The sequence below is a fragment of the Osmerus eperlanus genome, chromosome 13 (genome assembly GCF_963692335.1).
Source record: "Osmerus eperlanus chromosome 13, fOsmEpe2.1, whole genome shotgun sequence".
Lineage (NCBI taxonomy): Eukaryota > Metazoa > Chordata > Actinopteri > Osmeriformes > Osmeridae > Osmerus > Osmerus eperlanus.
The window spans coordinates 6635278-6658049 of NC_085030.1; the positions used below are offsets into that span (position 1 = coordinate 6635278).

The 22772-nt window shown below is 48.8% G+C and overlaps 1 protein-coding gene across 2 annotated transcripts in view; it reads left to right on the forward strand.

Annotated features, from left to right (window-relative positions):
* flt4 (fms related receptor tyrosine kinase 4) overlaps nt 1–22535 on the forward strand; it is a 28458-nt gene extending 5923 nt beyond the window's left edge. The window contains exons 2-30 of one of the 2 annotated variants that reach the window (XM_062476523.1): nt 5362–5458; nt 6655–6929; nt 9132–9274; nt 9382–9556; nt 10455–10594; nt 10771–10942; nt 11098–11215; nt 11418–11590; nt 11884–12049; nt 13157–13289; nt 13990–14098; nt 14251–14610; nt 15194–15340; nt 16171–16302; nt 16939–17045; nt 17797–17932; nt 18353–18457; nt 18534–18647; nt 18872–18960; nt 19045–19210; nt 19311–19405; nt 19604–19726; nt 19926–20037; nt 20185–20284; nt 20426–20531; nt 20610–20734; nt 21210–21330; nt 21489–21577; nt 21860–22535. In XM_062476523.1, coding sequence (XP_062332507.1) covers nt 5362–5458; nt 6655–6929; nt 9132–9274; nt 9382–9556; nt 10455–10594; nt 10771–10942; nt 11098–11215; nt 11418–11590; nt 11884–12049; nt 13157–13289; nt 13990–14098; nt 14251–14610; nt 15194–15340; nt 16171–16302; nt 16939–17045; nt 17797–17932; nt 18353–18457; nt 18534–18647; nt 18872–18960; nt 19045–19210; nt 19311–19405; nt 19604–19726; nt 19926–20037; nt 20185–20284; nt 20426–20531; nt 20610–20734; nt 21210–21330; nt 21489–21577; nt 21860–22082 — 4151 coding nt within the window. In that variant the 3' untranslated portion in view covers nt 22083–22535. The remainder of the gene's footprint in view (nt 1–5361; nt 5459–6654; nt 6930–9131; nt 9275–9381; nt 9557–10454; nt 10595–10770; nt 10943–11097; nt 11216–11417; nt 11591–11883; nt 12050–13156; nt 13290–13989; nt 14099–14250; nt 14611–15193; nt 15341–16170; nt 16303–16938; nt 17046–17796; nt 17933–18352; nt 18458–18533; nt 18648–18871; nt 18961–19044; nt 19211–19310; nt 19406–19603; nt 19727–19925; nt 20038–20184; nt 20285–20425; nt 20532–20609; nt 20735–21209; nt 21331–21488; nt 21578–21859) is intronic. The other variant, XM_062476524.1, reaches the window with a different exon arrangement.
* Nucleotides 22536–22772: the final 237 nt, after the last annotated feature.

Sequence of the window (22772 nt, forward strand, 5' to 3'; positions counted from 1 at the left end):
CCACCCCGTCCATGCATTCATGTATCCAGAAACACAAGGGAGAAACCAGCCAAGATCTTCATGTCTCATGGCTAGATACAGTACAGTAGACTAAGTTCTGAGTGCAGGAGTTAGATAGAAATCACTGTTTCATTGCTTTAATCATAATTGCTATGGTTCTTCCCTTTGGCACTTATTTGGTTTTCACAATGTATGCTTCATGTTTTGGTTACCTGCAATGTTTTGGGGCTATCTTGTTGTTATTATCAGTGACCTATGCACTTTTCTAAAGCTTTCTCTTGGAAGTCGCTTTGGATAAAAGCGTCTGCTAAATGAATAAATGTAAATGTAATTGCATTTCACTCCCTGACCGCTTCCTGTACTTATAATTTTGCCTCCCTTTTGTCATGACTGTTTAAAACTAACAGGATCGTCTTGAGGGGATGTGTTTAGTTAGTCCAATAAAAGCTGTATGTATATATGGCAGCAAGACCCAGCTGGTGCTGAGGCTGGGGACATAGAGAGAGCGTGTGTGAGAGAGAGGGAAAGAGAGAGTGCGATTATTTCTATAGAGAGAATGGGCTTTCACAACAATGGAGCAATCACATTTCTCCAGAGCAATGCACTGTGCCATAGAATTCATTAGGCTATGCTCCATGAATGGTCTCTGTACGATGAAGCCGTGTCGTTCGGACAGTCCTGCCAATCCGTAGTTCACTGTAAGAACTGAGATCGGGCCAGAATTTGTGAAAATCCAGAGTGTTTACATGAATTCAATTTAAAAGGTATTTTCATGGTTGTACTGTGTCACTGTATATGTAAACAGTGAAACTATTTCAGATAAGTCACCATGCCATGAGTGTACTGAAGTTCAGCTGTAAGATATAAATGCTAAACCTGTTTTTTTAGATGAGAAAGACACAGCCTGTTGTTCTGTATTTTTATGAGGCCAGCAAAGTGTTTTAACGTTCAGAGCACTGAGTGTTCCGCCCACCCCTGACCTAGTGGGACAGTCGTGGATCTGTTTCAGTACAGGAGAGGGAACCAGAAACAAACTATGTTTACGCCACTTTTAATTACATGAAGAGGGAGAGAGAACAGGACCGTAGGAGCTATGTTTTATCTTTTCAGATTAAAAGGGAGAATGTTGCTCTTGTCTACACAAACACAAACTCACCTCGAGCCCTGGCTTATCAAGATAGCTACCACTGGAATGCATGGGAACTGAGGGGAACCAGTCCAAACTGTTTCTATAGCTCCTACTCACGGCTCCAGCACCTCAGTTATAGTGAACTGGCAAACAAGCCTGTCACAGTCAATTTGAAAGTGTTAATTTAACTCCAGTAGTATTTATTATGATGAGAGTACCTATATAAACACTCAACGAGTAAAATGAACACTGCTGGAGTAAATCTTTAACACTTTGAAATTTGCTGTGTCTGAGCTTCAATTCATGTCAAGAAACCACCTCCGATTTAAAGATTGGAACATTTATGTTAACCGCTTAATTGCAGCCCAGACAAATTTAATAAAAGAAAACATTAATTCAAAAACACAAAAGTGTACCCACAACCCTATACAGTTATAGTTGTAATTTACTGAAAAGTTTAAAAATAACCAACTGAGTTTGTCTCAATCGTTGTGCTGATGCAGACATGTTGTGTAGTGGTGCATTCAAAGCCAACTCTAGTACTGGGACTGCTCCTGTATGCTAAAACACACAACTACATGTGCTGACTGAACACTGGCTGAGAGCAAAGCTCTGGAAGTGTGCCTGTTTCTGAGCGTTCTGTTTGAGGTGTTTTGGAATCTCAAGGGGTTTGTGTTTGTAATGCTGCCACCCTAGTCAGACAGATTTATGGCTCTCTCAAACGTTCCTGAAAGATAACGTTCGGAACAATGAACATCTCTCTCCGTCATGAAACTCCTGTACAAGGAGTGTGAGTATGATAACTGCAAAACACAATATCTGCAGGTCTGAAGCTGGAAATAGTATAACATTTTGGGAAGGGCTGGATGGTTGCGTGTACGTAAATTTTAAGACATTTGTGGTTTTCATTTTATATTAGGTAGAGCTATATATCTAACCGACAGCCTGACAGCATCTCTCCTCACATGACCACTCCCAAATAAGAAGACCTCTGGCAGTTTGGAGACAAATGGTATACCATACATATGGAATATATTGACATCTGGCATCCACCTCTAACTATGTCACATGCTAGGTGAGGAGAGGAAGGGAGAGCAAATGAGAGGAGAAGAGAGGGAGAGGAAAGAAAATGAGAGGAAGGGAGACGAAGAAAAGAGAGGAAGGGAGAAGAGAGAGGTATCTAAGTCTTCAGAACCACATGATGTCACACACTAAAGGACCTGTGGATGGACAAGCAGTTTTGCATCACCCCCACACGCCTCTGGCTTGGCTGGTCCACGGGAGCCCTCAGGGGCCCTCAGATCACAGAGGAAAAATCCTTGGGAGAATGTGTGATGGAACTGCATCACACAAAAACAAGGCTTCCATGTTCTGTGTGTGATTGTGTGGTTTGAGTCTTGCTTCACTCTGGTGTGACATCACGTAACATACGTCTCCTGTTCTATACTCGGTCAGACAATTAGTAGCACACTGTCGTGGGTCGGCACAATCTAGAAAAGGTAAAAGATGTCTGTCTCCTGTGTTTGATACCGTGAGTTCCCCTGAATAATTCTCTAGCACTTCTCTCTCCCTGTCATTACCCCCTAAAGGCTTGGTATGTCTTTGACATTTGAGAAAGATTTAAATTTTGCAGTCTGTCAGGGTTTAGATGTGTGAAAAAAGCTACCATCTCCTAACTGAGTGTCAGGCAGGCAGCTGTTTGTGGTCTGGTGCAAGCTCTACCACCACAGAACCAGCACTCTACGCTCCACTCCTGCCGAATTCCATTCTGCCAGTAGAAGAGAGCTTGATCACATTCCATACATATCCCTGGCTTCTCCCAGGCTTGCTCTGTGATTTCCCAAATACTGTCTCTGCAGCTGCCAACCCCCCATAGATTAACCTCTGATGAGAGACTGCTATTCGGTTGGTCTATCGCTGAATCATCCACTTTCATTGTACTGCTCTTAGAGATTATGTAGAGTAATATGTGTGTTTTTGCAAGATGATTGACAGTTTGCTTTGTGGACTGCCGCCTGCAATGATGGTGTGTTGAATCAGCCAGGTCAGGGATCCACTCTGGTCAGGGGAGACCTTGAGGGAGTGGGTGTTAGGACAAGGGGAAGGAGGGAGGCCCCCAGTGGCCTTGGGATGGGAGGGAGGGGGAGGGGGGGTACCTAGCTCGGCATTGAGAGGAATTCTGTTGTTTCCCTCTTTCAGACAGGGCAGGAAATGGGCTGTTCTAGAAATAGAGGAGGTGTGAGCCATGGTGGTGGGAGTTCCTCCCTCACTGTCCCCCACAGACCCTCACATGCCCGCTGCATGTTTATCTAACAGGGCCCCATGACCACACAGCACAGGGAGCCCTTAGTCCAGTACGTGGACAGGCAGACTTCCAGACTGACTGACAAACAGACTGACAAAGGCAGATTGACAGGCAGGCCTGTGTGAGCAGAGAGCAGAGTGGTTCTCTGAGAGCGGATGCAGGAACAGCCTGCTGTTAGAGGCAGCTGGGATTCTTTCATGAGCCGCCCCCGTCTTCCTGCCTCCACCTAGTCACCCTGTGTCCTCCTAGTCACCCTGCCTCCACCGAGCCACCCAGTCTCCACCCTGCCTCCAACTAGCCACCCAGTCTCCACCCTGCCTCCAACTAGCCACCCAGTCTCCACCCTGCCTCCACCTAGTCATCCTGTGTCCTCCTAGTCACCCTGCCTCCACCGAGCCACTCTCCCATCTCCTAGTTTTCCTGCCTCCACCAACCTCTGTTTGTTTCCATCAGTAAAAAGATACGAGACATCCCCTCACTGCTTTCATCCAGTCTCTTCTGTAAGGAATGGTTTTAAAAGATCAAAACCATGATTAAAAGAGAGTAGTGGGTTTCATAATGTGTGGTTTTGTGGCGTTCTTCTGAAAGGCTCAACTAATGTGTTTGTGTGATATCTCATTTCTGGAATCACAGGCCCCGTATTATCATGGAGTTCTGGTTCAGGGTGTTATTAGTGCCATAAATCAGTGACACAAGGAGCTAGATGTGAACAGCTAAGGGCACCTCAAAAAAGCTGGACAACCAAACTTTTCTCCAAGCCTCACCATAACCCATACGACAACTTCTACAAAGCCAGCTCCTATACAAAGCAGCCTCACACATACCTCAGCATCCTTGTAACTGGACTGGAGCTGGATTTGGAGGTTACAAGGTTCCCCAGACTCAGCCTGCCAATCTCTCGCTACTATCCTTTCTTGTAAACATGTACATTGCTGAGCATGAAATATTTACAGAGCGTTGGCCATGTTGTATTGTGCTCTAGAAGCAGCAGGATGCCAGAGAGGAATGTTCTCTGGACGGAGAGCGACATCGTCCAGAGAGTCAGGTTTGGATTGGCGTGAGGTCATGGATGATGGTTGTGAAATAAGGCTTGTTTGTGCTGTTGGTCAGAGGGATGGATACAATGGGAGTGTGTGTGTATGTGTGTATGTGTGCATGGAAAACAAATGAAGCAAATTGTTGGACACCAGTCAAGCTCTTTCATTGGTGATGAGCTTATTTCATTTCTGGGGCAGTAAATCAAGATTATGGCTCTATTGTTAAGGGTTCTATAGTCCTGAAAGTGCAATTCAACTAAATTGCTTTTGAATATTTCTACAAACAATGATTTCAAATTATACCCCTGAAATGGCTTTTTCTCCACTTCTCTCTGTAAGTAGGGCAACTTACGATAAGGTAATGCATGTTACTTGTGTCTTTGTTACCCTGAGAAGAGTCATCTGAGGATGATTTAAAGAACTCCACACTGCAAGACTGGGTCTCCGTCTCGATGGATACCCAGGCGTACATCATGGATCCAGGTTTATATAGGAATGAGGGAGGGTGCTGGACCAGGCTGGCGAGTGATAATCCAGATCCGTACAACCCCCACAGTCCTGTGAAGCTGGAATGAATCAGACAGCTGTTTGGTTCTGACTGGCTGTTGTAGGACGACAGTGTTGCCGTTCTCAAACCCTGCCGTGATTGGTCTGAGTGGACGTTCTCCAAACCAATGCTCTCCTGCAGATTGCCTTACAGTGGGGAAACCTAATGAATAACATGGTGCGCAGCTGCTGTCTCATTAGATTTCAGGTTGATGTGACGGTAGATGGGTTTGACAGCGTCTAACGGCGGTGCTATCAAACCCTCCGGGCCCAGAAATGGTTATTAGTCTTTGAAATGTGATTCTGTGTGGGTCTAATACAAGCCCTCTGTTTGGTCCCTTCAGGTCTGGTGATTGGATACTCTATGACTCCGCCCATTCTTGACAAGCCCAGAGACGACGTTGTGATTCACGCCCAGGAAACACTGACTATTACATGCAGGTGATGTATTCTGTGTGTGTGTGAGAGGGAGAAGTAGAAAGAAAATGAGAGGGAGAGAGAGAGAGAGGCTGTGAGACTCGGCAAGTACAGTGCGTGCTGTGAAAAACAAAGCAATAATATTGACTTAGACTCCAATATATGATATCACCCACAGGTCATCACAGTGCCGAGATGGCTGGAATGTATTATTCAAGTAAAGCCTGGAATGCAGTAAATCACATTTCTCCAAGTTTCAATTTTACAGTGATTTGCATGGTACAATTTGAACTTCCCAGCTTCTGCACCCACACACAGGAGAATCATTCTTACATACCAACCCAACAACAGTGGTAACAACAGCCATGTCCTAGGGTGATGGTCAGAGGCCATTGTGCAAAATGTCTCTCCTAAAACACAGCCAGCAATGTTCTGATCCAGATAGACCAAAGATCTGATTCAATTTATATTTATCTCTTTATTTATCCTCACAACATCTTGCCCGCTACAGCAAGCCCAGCCTGTGCTATACAAAGTGTTTCTCTGCGGTAGCAAGAAGCATGTCTTTGGAAAGCTGATGATATTGTTGGCTGCTTCTCAATGTGATTCATGAATAGAAGTGTGCATTTTAAAACCTCATATGGCCAGCTCTCAAACCAAGCTCCGTGGTTCGCAACCTTGTTAAGCAGGAAATCAGGTTTATTTCCGTCATTTGGTCTTCGCCAATGTGCAATGGGATAGATAGGCCCTATTCATTGTGGATTTTAAAAAGGCAAATCTATCAGTTGTTCCCGTCTTGGAAAATAGTCAATTCCCGACGCTTCTTGGTGGCCTTCCCAGCAGATGTGAACATTTGTAGTCTGTGGAGGTACGGTGAGCCAGCATAGCTATCATTTCTCAGCTCTCCGTAATGGTTTTACTCAATCTCATTCATATGGCCCCTGGTATATTGTGTCCCCCATAACTGAGTTTGTTTGACAAAGCACACAGGAGGTGTGTGGAGTACTGGACGTGATAAACATTCAATACAGACACACACATAAGCATACACAAGCACACCCACACACACACACACACACACAGAAGTATTATCACACACACTAAAACACAAAACACACTCACCAAACTTTTTTTTTCTTCTTCCAAATCGTCTCTGTGCTTACCTTCGTCTCACTGAGCTGAGTTGACGAATGACCTGTGCCTCCATGCGGCCTCTACAGGGGGCAGCGTACGCTGACGTGGGCCTGGCCTGAGCACACTCTAGTGGGGCAGGAGCTGACGGACCGCCAGGCTCAGCTGGCGCCCACCGGGGCCCCCGGGCAGAGAGCCGTCTGGGTGAAGGAGTGCCAGGGGGAGCCCGGGAGACCGTACTGCAAGACCCTGGTCCTGAGCGGCGCCAGGGTCAATGACACCGGCTACTACCGCTGCTACTACCGGGACATCAAGGCCATCATCGATGGCACCACCGCGGTCAGTGTCTACGTGTTTGTGAGCGGTAAGTCCGTTTCATATAGAAGGGCTTCACAGACGGTAGTGAATTTATGTGTCTCAGAGTTTCCAGAAAACAATTTAGGAAGTGGCACAGGCCAGAATTGGGGCCCCTGCGGTGAGGCCTCAGTCCATGTGGTTTGTGGTCTACCCTGTGAGCCACGGGGGCGCCCCCTAGACTTGTTATAGTGTCCTGACTTGACCAGTTCCACTCGGCTGGTCAGGCTGACTTCCTCTGCTTTCTCTTCTTCAGGATGTACACGCTGATTACAGACACGAGATCTAGTGTTCACAAATCAAACCTCAAAATGTTAGGCATCCGTGTTGTTGACTTGGTCCTTGAAGCTGGCTGGAGTTAAGGCTCCTAATGATGAATAAATGTAAGATTCAAGATGTAATAAAGCAGGACATTATACCAGCGTCCCCGCTGAGATTACAAATATGTCACAATAAATCACCTCTAACTCGTTTTCAGGACCCTAGGCCGGCGAGGCCAATCTCAGCTCCATCCATCTTCAGGGCATGGAGCTGCATTCAGCATTTGTAGTCCATGCAGGCTCTGATAATCTCTGAACTAGGGGACAAATAACTGCAGCCTTTCTCATATCAGTGATGGTCAATTCATGTTGCAATAACTCCTATCAAGCTGAGAGATCTTTAGTCAGGTTGATTTGTCACGAAGGGAGATGCCCTCTGCTTCTCCAACCAAACCTGCCTCCAGGGCTAACCCTGTAAATTTCTCTCTCTGCTGGGGAGGGATGTGTGGGAGGATGGAGGAGAGTGGGTAGGGAGCGAGGGATTATAAGGGAGAGTGGGAGGATGAAAGGGTGAGAAAGAAGAGACGGGCTGAAGGAGGGTGAGGGAGGTTGGGTGAGAGAGCGTGAGAAAGTATCATGGAGGGTGATTGTCATGTAGGTAAATCCCTTGACCAGTCCACTCAGGTCCACTCACATTGGCGGTCAGTGCCTCCTCCTGACGAGGTGCCGGAGAAGTTTTCCACAGATCTTACCAGGGGGCTGAACAGAACCAGCTGAAACCGCGGCTGTAAATTAGACCCCCACTGCAGGATGAGAGGACACACATGTGGGTTCACTTATCCTGCCCTGCCTCACAGCCCTCCAGCTACACCCATACAGTACACATGCAGGTACACACTGACACATGTAGACACACACACACATACACACTGTTCTTGCTTGAGGTGTGTGAGGGTTGCGGAGATGTTAATGCCACTCTCTAAACCCCCTTCAGTGTCACACCTGTGGTGATTTATCTTGAGGAGTTCCAAGTCTTGAGTGGTTGTGTATTTCTTCAGTTTGATCTGTGTCTCATGCCCTCCCCAAGAAAGAAACATAAGCCATTCCATTCAAATGTTTGGGCTTCTTGCTGCTTGGAGTGATTGCTTTGAGCTCTATGGAAAATAAGTTCAAGTATTAGAATAATATAAAGCTTAGGACGAGGAGAAAAAACTGAGCAGGTACCCATCACAGAATATTGCGAGCCAGAAAAACGTAGCATTCTATCAGACAGGAAGACACACAGAGATTAGTTCTTCTCTTAATAGCCTGTTCCACAGTGTGGGAGCAAATGACTTGTAGAATGAGGAAAAGCACTATCTGAATGCTGCTAAATGGCCATGGAAATGACTGTCACAATCTGTGTTTCTGGTCTATTATAACCATAAAACAAGGAACATCAAGGTGCTTTCCAGAGGGAGAGAACAGGAGTGCATTTGCCATTTAGCAGCATCCTGAGGTGGAGTCTTTTATGTTTAGTGTGTGGGATGAGACGCCTTACAGACTCCGGGTGTCAGTTTATTTTCAGCTGTATTTTTGCTGTCGTGTTGTTTTACTTTGTGAGGACGCCCTGTTGGGAGCCGGGTTGGGTTCCACACTCCAGACAAAGCCCCAGTCCTCACACGGCACGCTGCTGCTGAAACCTCTGCAGCTCAGTCTTACTAGTTATCACACGGATGTGTCCGAGTGTGGGGTTTCCGTGACAACCCGAGGGCCACTTCATGCTTTCAAAGACATCGTCACACACCGTGTTTTAAGACGCTTTGAACAAACCCGTCGGAGTTGCGTGCCGACGGCCTTAAACATGTCTGAAGGTGCAGGGAGGTCTGACTTTCGCTGGCATCTTTTTTTTCAGTTTCAACTATGTCGTATTTCCAGACGGCCCCTAACACACCCGTGTCCCTTTCTCTCAGACCCCCAGGAGCCCTTCCTCAAGAGAAGCAGCCTCTCCAACGTCAACAACAACCTGGAGGCCATCTTCATCACCAGGTCTTCCTCACATATAGTCGTTCCATGTTTGGTCACCGCCCCCGATCTCAACGTCACCCTGTATCTGGTAAGCTCTGTTCTTTTCTCTCTCTCCACAGTCGGCACCCTCTAGATCCAGATTCTGTGCTAGAAGTAAGAGGTTTACCTTGTGTGTTGTGTTGCGTGTGTGTCCAGTTGGAGCCATTCCCTATGCCTCTGGAGGAAGAGGGGATGAGTTGGGACAGCAAGCAGGGTTGGTTGGTACCCAGACTGGTGCTGGACACCCGACCTTACCTCATTGGGTTCTTCTGCAGAACCACAGTACTGGGAAAGGAACATGAATCCACTTACTACCTGGTCCACTCCACAGGTAATACAGCACCAACTCTACCTAGTACACTCTACCTAGAACATTCTACCTAGAACATTCTACCTACTACTCTCTATCACACACACACACACACACACACACACACACACACACACACACACACACACACTAGTACACTATCTAGTACACTCTACCAAGATCTAGAATGTCCATAATATCAAGAGTGGAAAAAATGATTTTCAAGAAAATGCAGAATTAAGAGAATGGTTGGACTGAAACTACGATGAGGAGGCAACCGTCAGCCATGCTGCTCCCTCCTGTCTCCTCCAGCGTGAACTCTGAGAGACCCCGAGTCCCAGTGTTGTTAAATGAGATCATTCATCTCTCACTGTTCAGATGTGAAGGTAATTCACACCCCAGCTATGGGCCAAGAGCAACAGGCCCACCACCCCGAGGACAAACTGAAAACTTGCCTTTCGCCTCACCGTCACATGGAGGTGCTGATGGAGCAGTAAAACAAACAGACGCTCTCGCGCTCCGAGACGTTATCATCCTCAGACACGGCCCTGGGCGGCTGCTCTGGTCCAATGACAGCACAGGCAGATGGTCTTCAGTTACACACTTAAGAGAGGGAGCTCTGCCAACGCTCCAATGCTTCTAAGCAGCTCCTACTTTCACAAGTTTACTCTCTAGTTGACTGGATAGGTCTCCACAAGTCCTCATAGCAGGTCTGTCACGTCAGGAGTGGAGACTGACAGGACACAAAGCAGAGAGCAGTTGAACAAACATGTAAAGGAGGCGAGAAGGGCCCATGACCAGGTTTGAATCTGCTCTGATGCGTCCTTTCTTGTGGTAATCTCTGAACAGACGTATGATCTCTCTCTCTGTCTATCTCTCAATCTCTCTCACTCACTCTCCGTTCCTCCCACCTGGACAGGAAGTCTGATTTACGACGTCAAGCTCTTTCCAGAGTCCTCTGTGGAGTTGATAGTGGGAGAGGCCCTCACCTTAAACTGCACGGCCTTGGTGGAGTTCAACACAGGCTTGGACTTCCAGTGGTCCTACCCTGGCAAACAGGTACTTGACACAGAACCATCATGGCTGCCAGAGATCATATTCAATCAAATGATTTTGGCATTCTTTTGTTTGACAGAACAAATAGACCTGGTTAACTCTGTAATTACCTCAGTCTTACTAGTGTGACCTAGAGAGGGAAGTGAAACGGCGATCTAACCTGAGTTTGCACTGTGTAGACAAACAGCTCTGTTAGCATCCAGCACCAGAGGACCTCCCTAGCCAGCTTCACAGAGGCAGTCAGCATCCTGACCGTCCACAGTGTCAACATCACAGACATGGGCTCCTACACCTGCTCTGCCATCAGCACGGAGAAAACTCTGTATCTGGCAACCCAGGTCATAGTTCACGGTAAGAACTGATGACCCATTGTCAACAGGTAGATATAGTACATCCTCATAAATCCTTAGGATCCACAGAGCATCCAGAGACGTCTCAAGACTGGGGGGGAGGGGTGGAGCTAACTGTGTTTGACGGCCCTGATGGACGGTGTGTCTGTCCTCCAGAGAAGCCCTTCATCAGCCTGGACTACAGGAACGGCCCCGTGGTGGAGGCCACCGCTGGGCAGAAGAGCCTGAAGCTGCTGGTGAAGGTGTCTGCCTACCCCACACCAGAGACCCTGTGGTGAGACTGCAGCGCTCGGCTGCCTGGAGATGTCGGAGCAGTCACGTCCTGACAGCCACTATCAGACAGTTGACATTTCCGTTTAATCCGACAACTAAAATTGCCTTTTTTTCTCATGTCGTTTGATAAGATTTGTATTTTATTTTGCCGTGAATCTTTTGTGTGCGCGTTTGTGTGTGTTTTGTGTGTGTGTGCTGAACAGGTATAAAGACGGGACATTGATAACCAGGCGTCCCGAGTTCAACAGGATGAGGCAGTACCAGTATCTGGAGATCAGGGACGTTTGCCAGGAGGATTCTGGGAACTACACGGTGGTCCTGAGGAACAAGGACTTGTCCCTGGAGAAGAGACTCACCTACACCCTCATCATCAACGGTAATCTGCTCTGACAAGCCTGGCATGAGATCAGGAGAACACCTTGGCTTCTTCTTTTTCAAGTGATATAAATGTGACCTAGTGGGCCTTTAATGGCTCGGGCCCAATACAGCTACAGGACTATGCCCTGTCCGGTCACCTCAAGGATGTGAAAGAACTAGTTGAGATCATGACGACGTCTGAGACCTTTTCTCAAGCAGCCAGCTCACCATACAGAGCCTCCTGCTGGCTGAGCTTATTGTGTGACAGTAGAATTGTCTTTTCTCTCCCTCCCTCCCTCCCCTCTCTCTCAGTCCCCCCACAGATCCATGAGAAGGACGTGGCGGCCCCCTCCAACCCGTACCTGAGCGGCAGCAGCCAGACGCTGACCTGCACCACCCTGGGACGGCCCGCCCCCTCCATCACATGGCACTGGCGACCCTGGAGCCCCTGTGGCCTCAACAGTACCCGACGCAGCCTGTATGAGACACACACACGCACACCTAACTCACATGCATATCACACCACATCGTGTGCACACACACACACACACACACCAACACACATGACATTACCTAGAATAGGCGTGAGGCTTCACTATAATGCTTTGTCCCCAATGAGAGAGTCAGAGGTACCGAGACAGCTTCAGTGACTCCTTGTTCTAATCTCTGTCACTCTCGACCACCTCCTTTTGAAACAACAATAACCTCCTAAACACCCAGTGTCGTATACCCTCTCTCCTCCTCCGGGCTTCACTCTGAAAGGTATTGCTTTTGTCCAGCTTAGCCGGGTGGGTGGGCATGATTCATGGGTCCAGACAGGACATGGGCATCCTTAACAGATCTGCTTGCTGTCTTAGGGCAATTCCTTACGAGGGAGCGATCAGTCACACATCCTGACACGTGTAGATACACACTTCTACATGCGCACACACTGACAAACACGCACGTATTCAAACGCACACACAACTATGACCATGCCTACTGGCATCCTCCCACACGTGTGTGTGTGTGGGTATGAATGTAAAGGGTACAGCGTGTGTTGCCAAACAGAGTTATAAATTCAAATATCATATCCTTACACATGACTGTCGTAACTCACTCAGGAGGTTGATTGAAAGGATGCTTATGAGAACACAGTCATGATGACATTGATGGCTTTAACTCATTTGGAAAACATAGCTTTCCTCCCAGGACAAAAGACAATCTAATTTCATGTCTCATTTGCTCTGCTGTGATATTCACAGTTTGCTCATAACAGAAACCACTGTTACATTTTATTACTTTACCAGAGAAGGACCTGTCATCTCCGCCATTGATGTAGAATACATTTGTACTATGAGGACTCTTCTCACAATATTAGACATTTCACTGTCTGCTTTGACGCACCTCTGTAGCCTGTCCATTCCTGTTAGACTGAAGGAATTAACAGGCCAGTTGAATACTGCTTTGATGTGCCTGTCGTATGTTATTGACCGGACGGTTGAATATCTCAGTTGAATGTCTGTTGACTATCTTAGATGAATATTTTAGATGAATATCACAGCATATCATGTGCATAATATTGCCTTTTCTGGGGTCTTCGTAGCCGTAAGGACAGGAAGGGGAGGAGCGGCAGGATGGCTGACTGTCAGAACTGGCAGGACATCGACCCCGAGAACTCTGGGAACACATCGGAGAGCATCTACACGTCCATGGAGGTGGTGGACGGGAGACAGAAGGTTTGTTTCCCTGGAACACCCCTCCTGACTTGTCTTCCTACGCTCCACTTGTTTTGTTATCAACATGGATTCATCCTCTCCAAGGATGTAACAAAAGTAACATTTACAGTAATATCAATGCAGACACAACCTAGAAAAAAGGAGTTTATGTAAGTGGCCCTAACCATGAACTGTGGTATTTTTATGTAAGTGTCCCAAATCATGAACCCATTGACAATATTTGTCAATCAGCAGGGAAGACGAATAGACAGCCGTTTCCTCATTAGAAATATTTAAAACCCTTTTCCTGTGCACACTTCCTGCTGGGAGTCGGAATGAATCTACACATGCATGTACACGCACACGCTTCTACAGACACACGCTTCTAGACACACACACATACTGTACATGCTTCTTCACACATACACACACACACACCACACTCACATACATACAACTGCACACGCAGAGGACACTTCCTGTTTTCTCCAGTTCCTGTTCCTGGGCGGGGCAGTCGTGTCAGTGGAAAAGTTTGAGTCATGTCAACCTTGACACACACAATGAATTACCCAGAATCCTCTGAGTCTGAGGCCAAGCTCCAGTGAACAACATGGCTCGTGTCTTAACCATCACTGTTGTAAAGTTAATGGGGAGAACTTATGAATTGTTAAATGAAACTGTCGTGTCCTTTGAGAGTGTGAGCCGTTCCTGTGCCCTGCAGGTTGTGAGCAGGCTACTCATCCACAACGCCAGCGTCTCCGTCATGTACAAGTGTTCGGCTGAGAACAAGGTCGGCAAGGACGAGCGGCTCATATACTTCTATGTGACTAGTGAGTATGACTGGAGGCTTGAGCCTGCTGTGGAACAGACTGTCCTGTCACAGCACCTCCCTAGCCATTCTACACAGTCTGTAAGGCGACCACACCCAAAAGCTCCATTCCGGCCCTGGGTCCTAAATCCCCTCCTCCCGTCTCTCCCCCAGCTGTCCCAGAGGGCTTCAGCGTCGAGCTGCGTCCGTCCGAGGAGCCCCTGGAGCAGGCGGCCGTGTCCCTGCGCTGCGGCGCCGACAACTACACCTACGAGCAGCTGCAGTGGTACCGCCTGGACCCCCAGACCCTGCAGGACGAGAGGGGCCGGCCCCTGGAGCTGGACTGCCGCAGCCTCCACCTCTACGCGGAGCGCCTGGACGGCCAGCTGTCCTTCCTGGAGGCCTCCAACAGCTGGCTGCTGGAGCTGGCCCTGGCCAGCCTGAGGCTGCAGGACGAGGGCCCCTACGTGTGCGAGGTGCAGAGCCGACGCGGCGGGGAGAAGCACTGCCTCAGCAAGTACATCTCTGTCAGAGGTGAGGGGGGGGGGGAATAGGAGAGAGGGAGAGGAGAGAGGGAGAGGAGAGAGGGAGGGGAGAGAGGGGTGGAGGACATGCCGGCTCAACGGTCCGGGCATGGACACAGAGGCGTGCACACAAGCACTGACAGTCATGCACTATTAAGCACACACACACACACACCCACACCACATTAACTTTCACAGTGAGATGAGGGAGGGCATGGACCTCACAGAGCCATGAAGATGGAGGCTTCATGCAGGGAGGTTGGGGGTCCTGGGGGTCTCCTAGGCCCTCTAATGCCTTATTCATGGCCAACGTTGCACCCTATTGACCTGAGGGAGCTCTGTGTGAGAACGAATAGCTGCTGTAATGGTGTTTTTCATCTCTTGCCCTCTCCAGTGTCCTATGGGAGGCGTCTCCTCATATAAACCCCTCTGGACATCAGACTGAATTAAAATACCTGTATGTGTGTGCAAAGGTGGCCTGACTCTCTCTCCCTCTCGCTTTCTCTTTCCCTCTTGTTTTCTTCGTTGTTCACTCTTGCCGTCTCTCTCTCTCTCTCTGTTTCCCTCTCCTCCCGTCCCCTGCCTCCCCCCAGCTCTGGAGGCCCCCAGGTACAGACACAACCCCACCAACCAGACGGTGAATGTGAGTGAGTCTCTGCTGATGGAGTGTGATGTGGAGGGCACACCCTCACCCCAGCTCTCCTGGTTCAAAGACCACGAACCACTCCACCAAATGTCTGGTAGGTAGGCACCAAACACAACACACACGACACACACACACACGACACACACCCTCCCCAAAGGTGTGTGTGTGTGTGGTACAGTCGAGCTAATGTGTTTGCTACGCCAGCCCTCTTAGTAGAGCAGAGTGTCTGCTCTATTTCTGTTTCCTCTGGCTTTGCCTCGCATCTCTCTCTGTTATGAGCACCTACTCATCTGTAGCAACTAACACACACACACACGCACACACCTGCCAAACACATCCATCAAATAGGGGGATCAACACTTCGATCCATCACCGCCCCACCCCCCACCCTCACAACATACACACACACACCCGATGTAAACTAAGGGACATCTTCATGCACACACAGGAGAGAAATAGTGGTATTGTTTTGATTGACAGCGGAGAAGGGCGGGGGTTCGATCAGAGCTCTGTTGAGCATAGTGGCCTTTAGACCTGAACTAGAATGCTAAATACAAGATCAATCCAAAGATAGTGGACAGAACAGGAATAATGAATAAAGTAATAGAAGGATGGAACTAGTGATGGGGAGAACTGGAGATAAGTGACGGTAGATGGGTAGGGAAAAGGACAGATGGACTGATTATGGTAGATTGAATGATAGATTGCCTGACAGTGGAGTGCAATGGTAGGTATATGGGCTCCAGGCGTGTGTGTGTATGTGCCTGCATTTATGTCTTGCATGTGTGTGCAAATTTGTGTGTGTGTGTGTGTGAGTTTGTAAATGACTGTGTGCGCATGAGTATGTGCGCGGGTGCACACGAGTGTGTGTGTGTGTGTGTGTGTGTGTGTGTGTGTGACTGACAGCTCTGTGCTGTGCTGTAGGGGTCCAGCTGCAGAACCTTAACAGGACTCTGAGTATCCAGCGAGTGAGAGAGGAGGACGCCGGCCTCTACACCTGTACTGCCTGCAACCAGCGAGGCTGTGTCCAGTCCTCAGCCTCCATCAGAGTGATTGGTGAGACAGGCGTACACACACACTAACACACACACACATGCACGCACGGACACTCCCACACACATGCACCTGCGTCCACTCCTTAGCTGCTAAAACACACACACACCATGCACCTGTACCTGGAACACACACTGACACCCCTTTCTGCACTCGTGAACAAAAACACACACGTAGCAAGCACACGCACACAGGCACACACACAGCCAAGCATGCATTCCTTGTTCCTTCCTCTTCTTAACCCTGTTCTTTCTCCTGTGTTCTTTTCTTTTGTGCTTCAGATCAGTGAGATATCTGATACCTGCATTCATTATTAAATGTATTTAGCAAAGAGGGTCTCTTGATAAATGATTCAATCAGGCTACTGTAGCTGCACATTGCTGGAGGCTGTTTTGTTGTGTTGCTAGTGTGTGGTATAGCACCCTCTACAGGTCAACACCAAATACAACAGCCAACAAAAACGAGTTCCACAAACGAAGATACAAACATTTTAAAACCACTAACAAAACCAAATCTATAAGCGTTCATATTTTAGGTTTATATTTGTAGTAATGGTAATATGTGTATGTGTCATATGTTTATGGAGGTTTTAGTAGGACTAGCTGGGCTGAAGGCTCCTGTGCTGTGTTCTCTTCCCAGGATCCAGCGAGCGAGCCAGCGTGGAGATCGTGATCCTGATGGGGACCGGGGTCATCGCTGTCTTCTTCTGGGCTCTGCTCATCCTCATCTTCTGCAACGCCAAACGGGTCAGGACTTGTGACCTTTCACCTCTCACCCCTTCAGCTCCTTATCTGCTCACCTCACTCGAGTTCATGTGGATTCTTTCTCTCTTTGATCTACCAGTCACACACTTTCTCATCCAGTCACACACACACTTCTCTTGACACACGTACACACTCTCCTCTTGACACACACACACACGACCGTGACCTCGTTGCGTCCTCTCCTCGAACAACTCCTCCTAGTGTTGGTGAAACACTGTGTTGAACCATGCAGTGATTTAGTCTGGGATGAGCTCCAAGTAACCTGGGTGATGTATAGAGTTGTCCTCCAAACAGCTGCTCGGAAGCTTGTATGGCCTCAGTAGGAGTTGTTCTGTCTCAGTCCAGCCAGCCACTGACAACTCATCCTCTCTGTCTGCTCCTCCTTCCACCTCTCGCCCTATCCCTCTGCCTCTTTCCCTCCTCCCTCCATCACTCTCTCTCTCCCCTACTTTACCTTCTCTCTCTCTATCTCTCTCTCTCTCACACTTCACCTCTCCTCTCTCTCTCTTTCTCTCTCTCTCTCACTTCACCTCTCCCCTCTCTCTCTCTCTCTCTCTCTCTCTTTCTTTCTCTCACTTCACCTCTACCCTCTCCCTTCTCTCTCTCTCTCTCTCTCTCTCTCTCTCTCTCTCGCTCTCCCTTCTCTCTCTCTCTCTCTCTCTCTCTCTCTCTCTCTCTCTCTCTCTCTCTCTCTCTCTCTCTCTCTCTCTCTCTCTCTCTCTCTCTCTCTCAGGTTAACCCAGCAGACATAAAGACAGGTTATCTGTCCATCATCATGGACCCAGGGGAGGTTCCTCTGGATGAGCAGTGTGAATACCTGCCCTATGACTCCTCCCAGTGGGAGGTCTCCAGAGACAGACTCCGCCTTGGTGAGCACGGAGGGGATGGACGGATGGATGGAAACCAACGACTGAATAAATAAACGAATGAATGAATGTCAAATGAAAGCCACATTCTCTTCCCCAGCCTGTGGGCGTTTGCACCCATGCAGAGTACTACTGATGATTCATTCAAACAGTTTCCTGTGCATAACTTGAGGCCATGCATCTGTTCCATCAAAAGGATTTATAGGAATCCAAATCGTTTATTTTCCAATATGACATTGGAATTGGCCCGATACGTTTTTCTGTGCACATGCCACATTTTTCTGATTTACATTTTAGCAATGTTCCAGATGCTCTTACCCAGAGGAATGTACTACTGTTGCATTCTGAAAACAGATAAACAAACTCCTGTTGTCTTTTTTTACATCTAGTTCCAGTCTAAACTGTTGTTTTTCTCTCATCAAGGTAAGGTTCTGGGTCATGGTGCGTTTGGTAAGGTGATTGAGGCAGCCATATTTGGAGTCAGCAAGAACAACAGTCTGGATACCGTAGCAGTGAAGATGCTGAAAGGTGTGTGTGTGTGTGTGTGTGTGTAAATGTGTAAATGTGTAAATGTGTACTTACATGTTCTCTGTCTCCTGCTCAGAGGGGGCCACAGCCAGCGAACACAAGGCGTTGATGTCCGAGCTGAAGATCCTCATTCACATTGGGAATCACCTGAACGTGGTGAACCTGCTGGGGGCCTGCACCAAAGCTAACGGTGCTTACACAGCTAGCACACAGCTAGCACACAGCTAGCACACAGCTAGCACACAGCTAGCACACAGCTAGCACAGAGCTAGCACACACCTGTTGCACACCCGGCACACAGAGTACACACCTGCTGGCACTCATTCCGAACCACCAAACCATGTAGGCTGCTTCCTCATCTGTATGCATTCGAGCAGCTATTGAGATTCTGATCAGCGTTTCATTTCACCTTAGGCCCTCTGATGGTGATCGTGGAGTACTGCAAATACGGAAATCTATCCAATTATTTGCGTGCCAAGAGGGAGTTCTTCCTGCCGTACAGAGTGGGTATAAATCTGTGCCCGGGGGCGGTGAGCTTTTTCAGTGTGCATTATGGAGGTTTTGACCCCAGTGACCTTGTGATTCAGGATCGCTCCCCTAAGACTCAGAGCCAGGTGAGGCGTATGATAGAGGCAGGCCAAGTGGACCAGAGAGGCCGACGCCCGCCGTCTCCATCCTCCTCCTCCATTGGAAGTCCACAAAAGCAGTCATCCAGGAAGTCCAATCAGAAGAGCCGCCCTGTTGTGGAAAGACGTGAGTCACAGGACAAGGTCCAGGTCGGCTAGCCTTGATATGAATGTAAACACCTCTATGCTAATCCCTCTCCATCCCCCCCCCCTCTCTCTCTCTCCAGTGGAGGACCTGTGGAAGACTCCTCTGACTATAGAGGATCTCATCTGCTATAGTTTTCAGGTGGCACGAGGGATGGAGTTCCTGGCCTCCAGAAAGGTATTGCGATGCACACACACACTTCTCTTCCTCCTGGTGTCTCAGCTGCCTTGACCCCCTATCGTAACCCCTGACCTTGGCTGAACCTGGAGCTTTGATCCGGCGGATCCTCTGATGACAGTCCAAAACATTCTCCAGTCACACGCACACAAACAAACACACACGTCTCTGTAGATTTGATGTGTGTGTCCTGTGCAGTGTATCCACAGAGACTTGGCAGCCCGGAACATTCTGCTGTCAGAGAACAACGTGGTGAAGATATGTGATTTCGGCCTGGCCAGGGACATCTATAAGGACCCAGACTACGTCAGGAAAGGCAACGTAAGACTCTGGTTCTGTTTACCTGTTCCATGTTCTGGTTTTGATCCATTTGATGTCCGTAAAGGGTTGCTGTACCCAAACACATCTGGCGGTGATAACAATGACATGTGTATTTGTCACTGGGAGTCTGGAAGGTGGTATAATGGTTTGGAATGTTCCGCTGATGTTTTTCTCTCTTACACACATTGTCACGACTCAGGCTCGCCTCCCTCTGAAGTGGATGGCTCCAGAGAGCATCTTTGACAAGCTGTACACCACCCAGAGTGACGTCTGGTCCTTTGGTGTGCTGCTCTGGGAGATCTTCTCGCTGGGTAAGACTCAGAGTCAGTGCTTGGAGTCATGGCTTCCTTCCCGGTCATCCTCGGCACCATGAGCTCCTGGTTCTAGACGTTCTGCCTTCCAGCAGGTTTGGTTTCTTGAGGTGTAATCTGCCTTCCTCCTCCTGTTCCCCTCCACAGGGGCGTCTCCGTACCCGGGCGTCCAGATCGACGAGGACTTCTGCAAGCGTCTGAAAGACGGAACCAGGATGAGATCACCCGAGACGGCCTCCCCTGAGATGTGAGTGCGCTGTACCGCCGGACAAACCTGTCCGTGACATAACTAGTGTCCCGGGGTGTCACGCGGCTGCTCACTGACTGAACCAGCATGTCCCCTGCGTGTAACTGCTGCGCTGTGTGCTGTGCTGCCCCCTGCTGGTAGATATGGGATCATGCTGGCCTGCTGGCAGGGCGAGCCCAGGGAGAGGCCTACCTTCCCTGCTCTGGTGGAGATCCTGGGAGACCTGCTGCAGGACAACAGTCTACCAGTAAGTCATGGCGCCAAAGGCGGAGAACATTTGTGCGTGTGTGTGCGTACGTGTGTCACTTTTCCCATCTTCATACAGGATGGAAAAGACTACATCCCCCTGAATCCCTCCCAGAGCTCTGAGGACGACGGCTTCTCCCAGGCGTCGTCACGACCGCCCTCTCAGGAGGAGCTGAGGCTGGCCTGCAGCACCCTGCCTGCCAGGTAGAGCATAGCACACTCCTGGAGTCACTCACAACTGGCCTTGTCTCCTCTCCTTCTCCTCAACTGCAGCCCGTGTGAAGTTGTGTTTTCTGCTGTGCTCGCATTTGCTTTTATTTTTTTTTAATAATGATTAATCCCCGTAATTTAGCAGTATCATATTACCATTAGGATGATATAGAGAGGATCATTCTTTCCGTTCCCCGGAGCTGAGCTGAAGAGCCAGCTGGTAATCCCTCCTCTAACTCAGTTCAGACGGTCTCCCCTGGCACCGAGGGCAACGATCACGCTCATCCGCCACCTTGTAGCTCATTTACTTCCTCTAGCTCCCTCAGCGGCGCCGTCGGGACCTGTTGTTAGGATACCCTCGGCTTGCTGCAAACCCCCAGAGCCCACGAGGCCGGCGGACAACCAGAAGCTTTACTCCGCTCATCCTTACAGCCGCTCTAAACCCTGTGTGCCCGTGCCGCCATGCCAGGTATTACAACTGCGTGCCGCTGTCGGGCTGCGTGTTCCTGGGGCCGTCCAGGTCATGCCATCCCCGAGTCAAGACGTTTGAGGAGCTGCCCCTGGAGATGAGCTCCCACAAAACGCAGCACGTAAGCCCCCCCCCCCTCCTGTCATCTCGCCGTCCCGCCGCAAAATGTCAGCCAGCTGGTGACATTTCCCGGTGTCTCGCCCAGAGACTGCCCGCGCGGCTCTGAGCGTAGACTCAGACAGAGCTTCACTCTGATCCCCTGGCTTGGTTGTGTTTCAGCAGGACAACCAGACAGACAGCGGGATGGTGCTGGCTTCAGAGGAATTTGAAAGAATCGAACACAAGCACAGGGGCGCCATCTCCACAAGGTATACACAGTCAGGGGTGTATAAACATTTCACACAAAAGAAATGCTTGCCTGCAACAGCTGTTGCAATATGCATTCAGTATAGTGAATACAGTTAGAAAGTAGATATGTCATTTCAATAGCTCACAGCAAAAACAGGAGATACTGAAACAAAATTCAACTTATTTCCCTGTTGATTCACCATTGGAATCCACAAGAGTAGCAACGCACTATTTGTACATCACTTTGGCAAATGAATAAAATGTAAATGTGTTTGCGGAGTAACAGGAGGCTGTGTTTCTAGTCACCAGAGCAGCAGCAGTATAGAGCTTCTGACAGGCTCCCAGGATTCCCTGCAGCGGAGTGGCATGGGGGGCGGAGCCAGCAGACAGCGCCCGGCCTTCCTCAGCCAGCTGTCAGGACAGACCTTCTACAACAACGAGTATGGACAGCTCTCGGAGGAGGGGGGCGTGGCCAACTTCTTCTCTTCCCCGGACGCCACATGCCCCGCTTCGTCCAACCTGTAGTCCATGGCGACAGGAGAAGAGCGGCGGCACACTGCCCTGGCTGTGATCCAGCGAAGCTAGAATCCATCTGAGCATTAACAAGCCTCAGTCAGTTCACACCACTGAGAGCTTATAAGAGGACTTGGGTTGGATGTGATCCGGTGTGTCAGTGCTTTGTTAGAACAAGAGCATGTGGGTCTCCAGGAAGACGTTAGTGACAACCAAGATATACTCATATCCACCTGTGTGCTCCTCTCCCTCTCTGCTGCCCCAAAATGGACTGAGCCATCTATGCCTGTAGTTCTCCAACAAGCCACTGGGTGGCGCCATTATGTCAAATTTGAACCCCAAGTATTTTTATATCAACCATAGTTACACTTTTTTTTATATCTATCTAGAGTACAGAGTTAAAGCTTCTTTTGTGTATTTGTACAAAAAATGTCCCCTGTGGGAAGAAATATAGCAATATATCTTTGTCACGTCTCACTTTATTTTTCTTCACAGTTCTCTTTCCTGACACCTCACAATCCTTAAGCTATGTTCTCTTTCCTGACACCTCACAATCCTTAAGCTATGTACACGTAATTTTTTACTAAAACCAACACTAATCACATACACATCCTCATACTTGTGGTGAGAGAAAGGGTTGGTCAAGGTAGTGATGTGAGGTGATAGAGAGATGTGAGGGGATAGTGAGGTGAGGTGATAGAG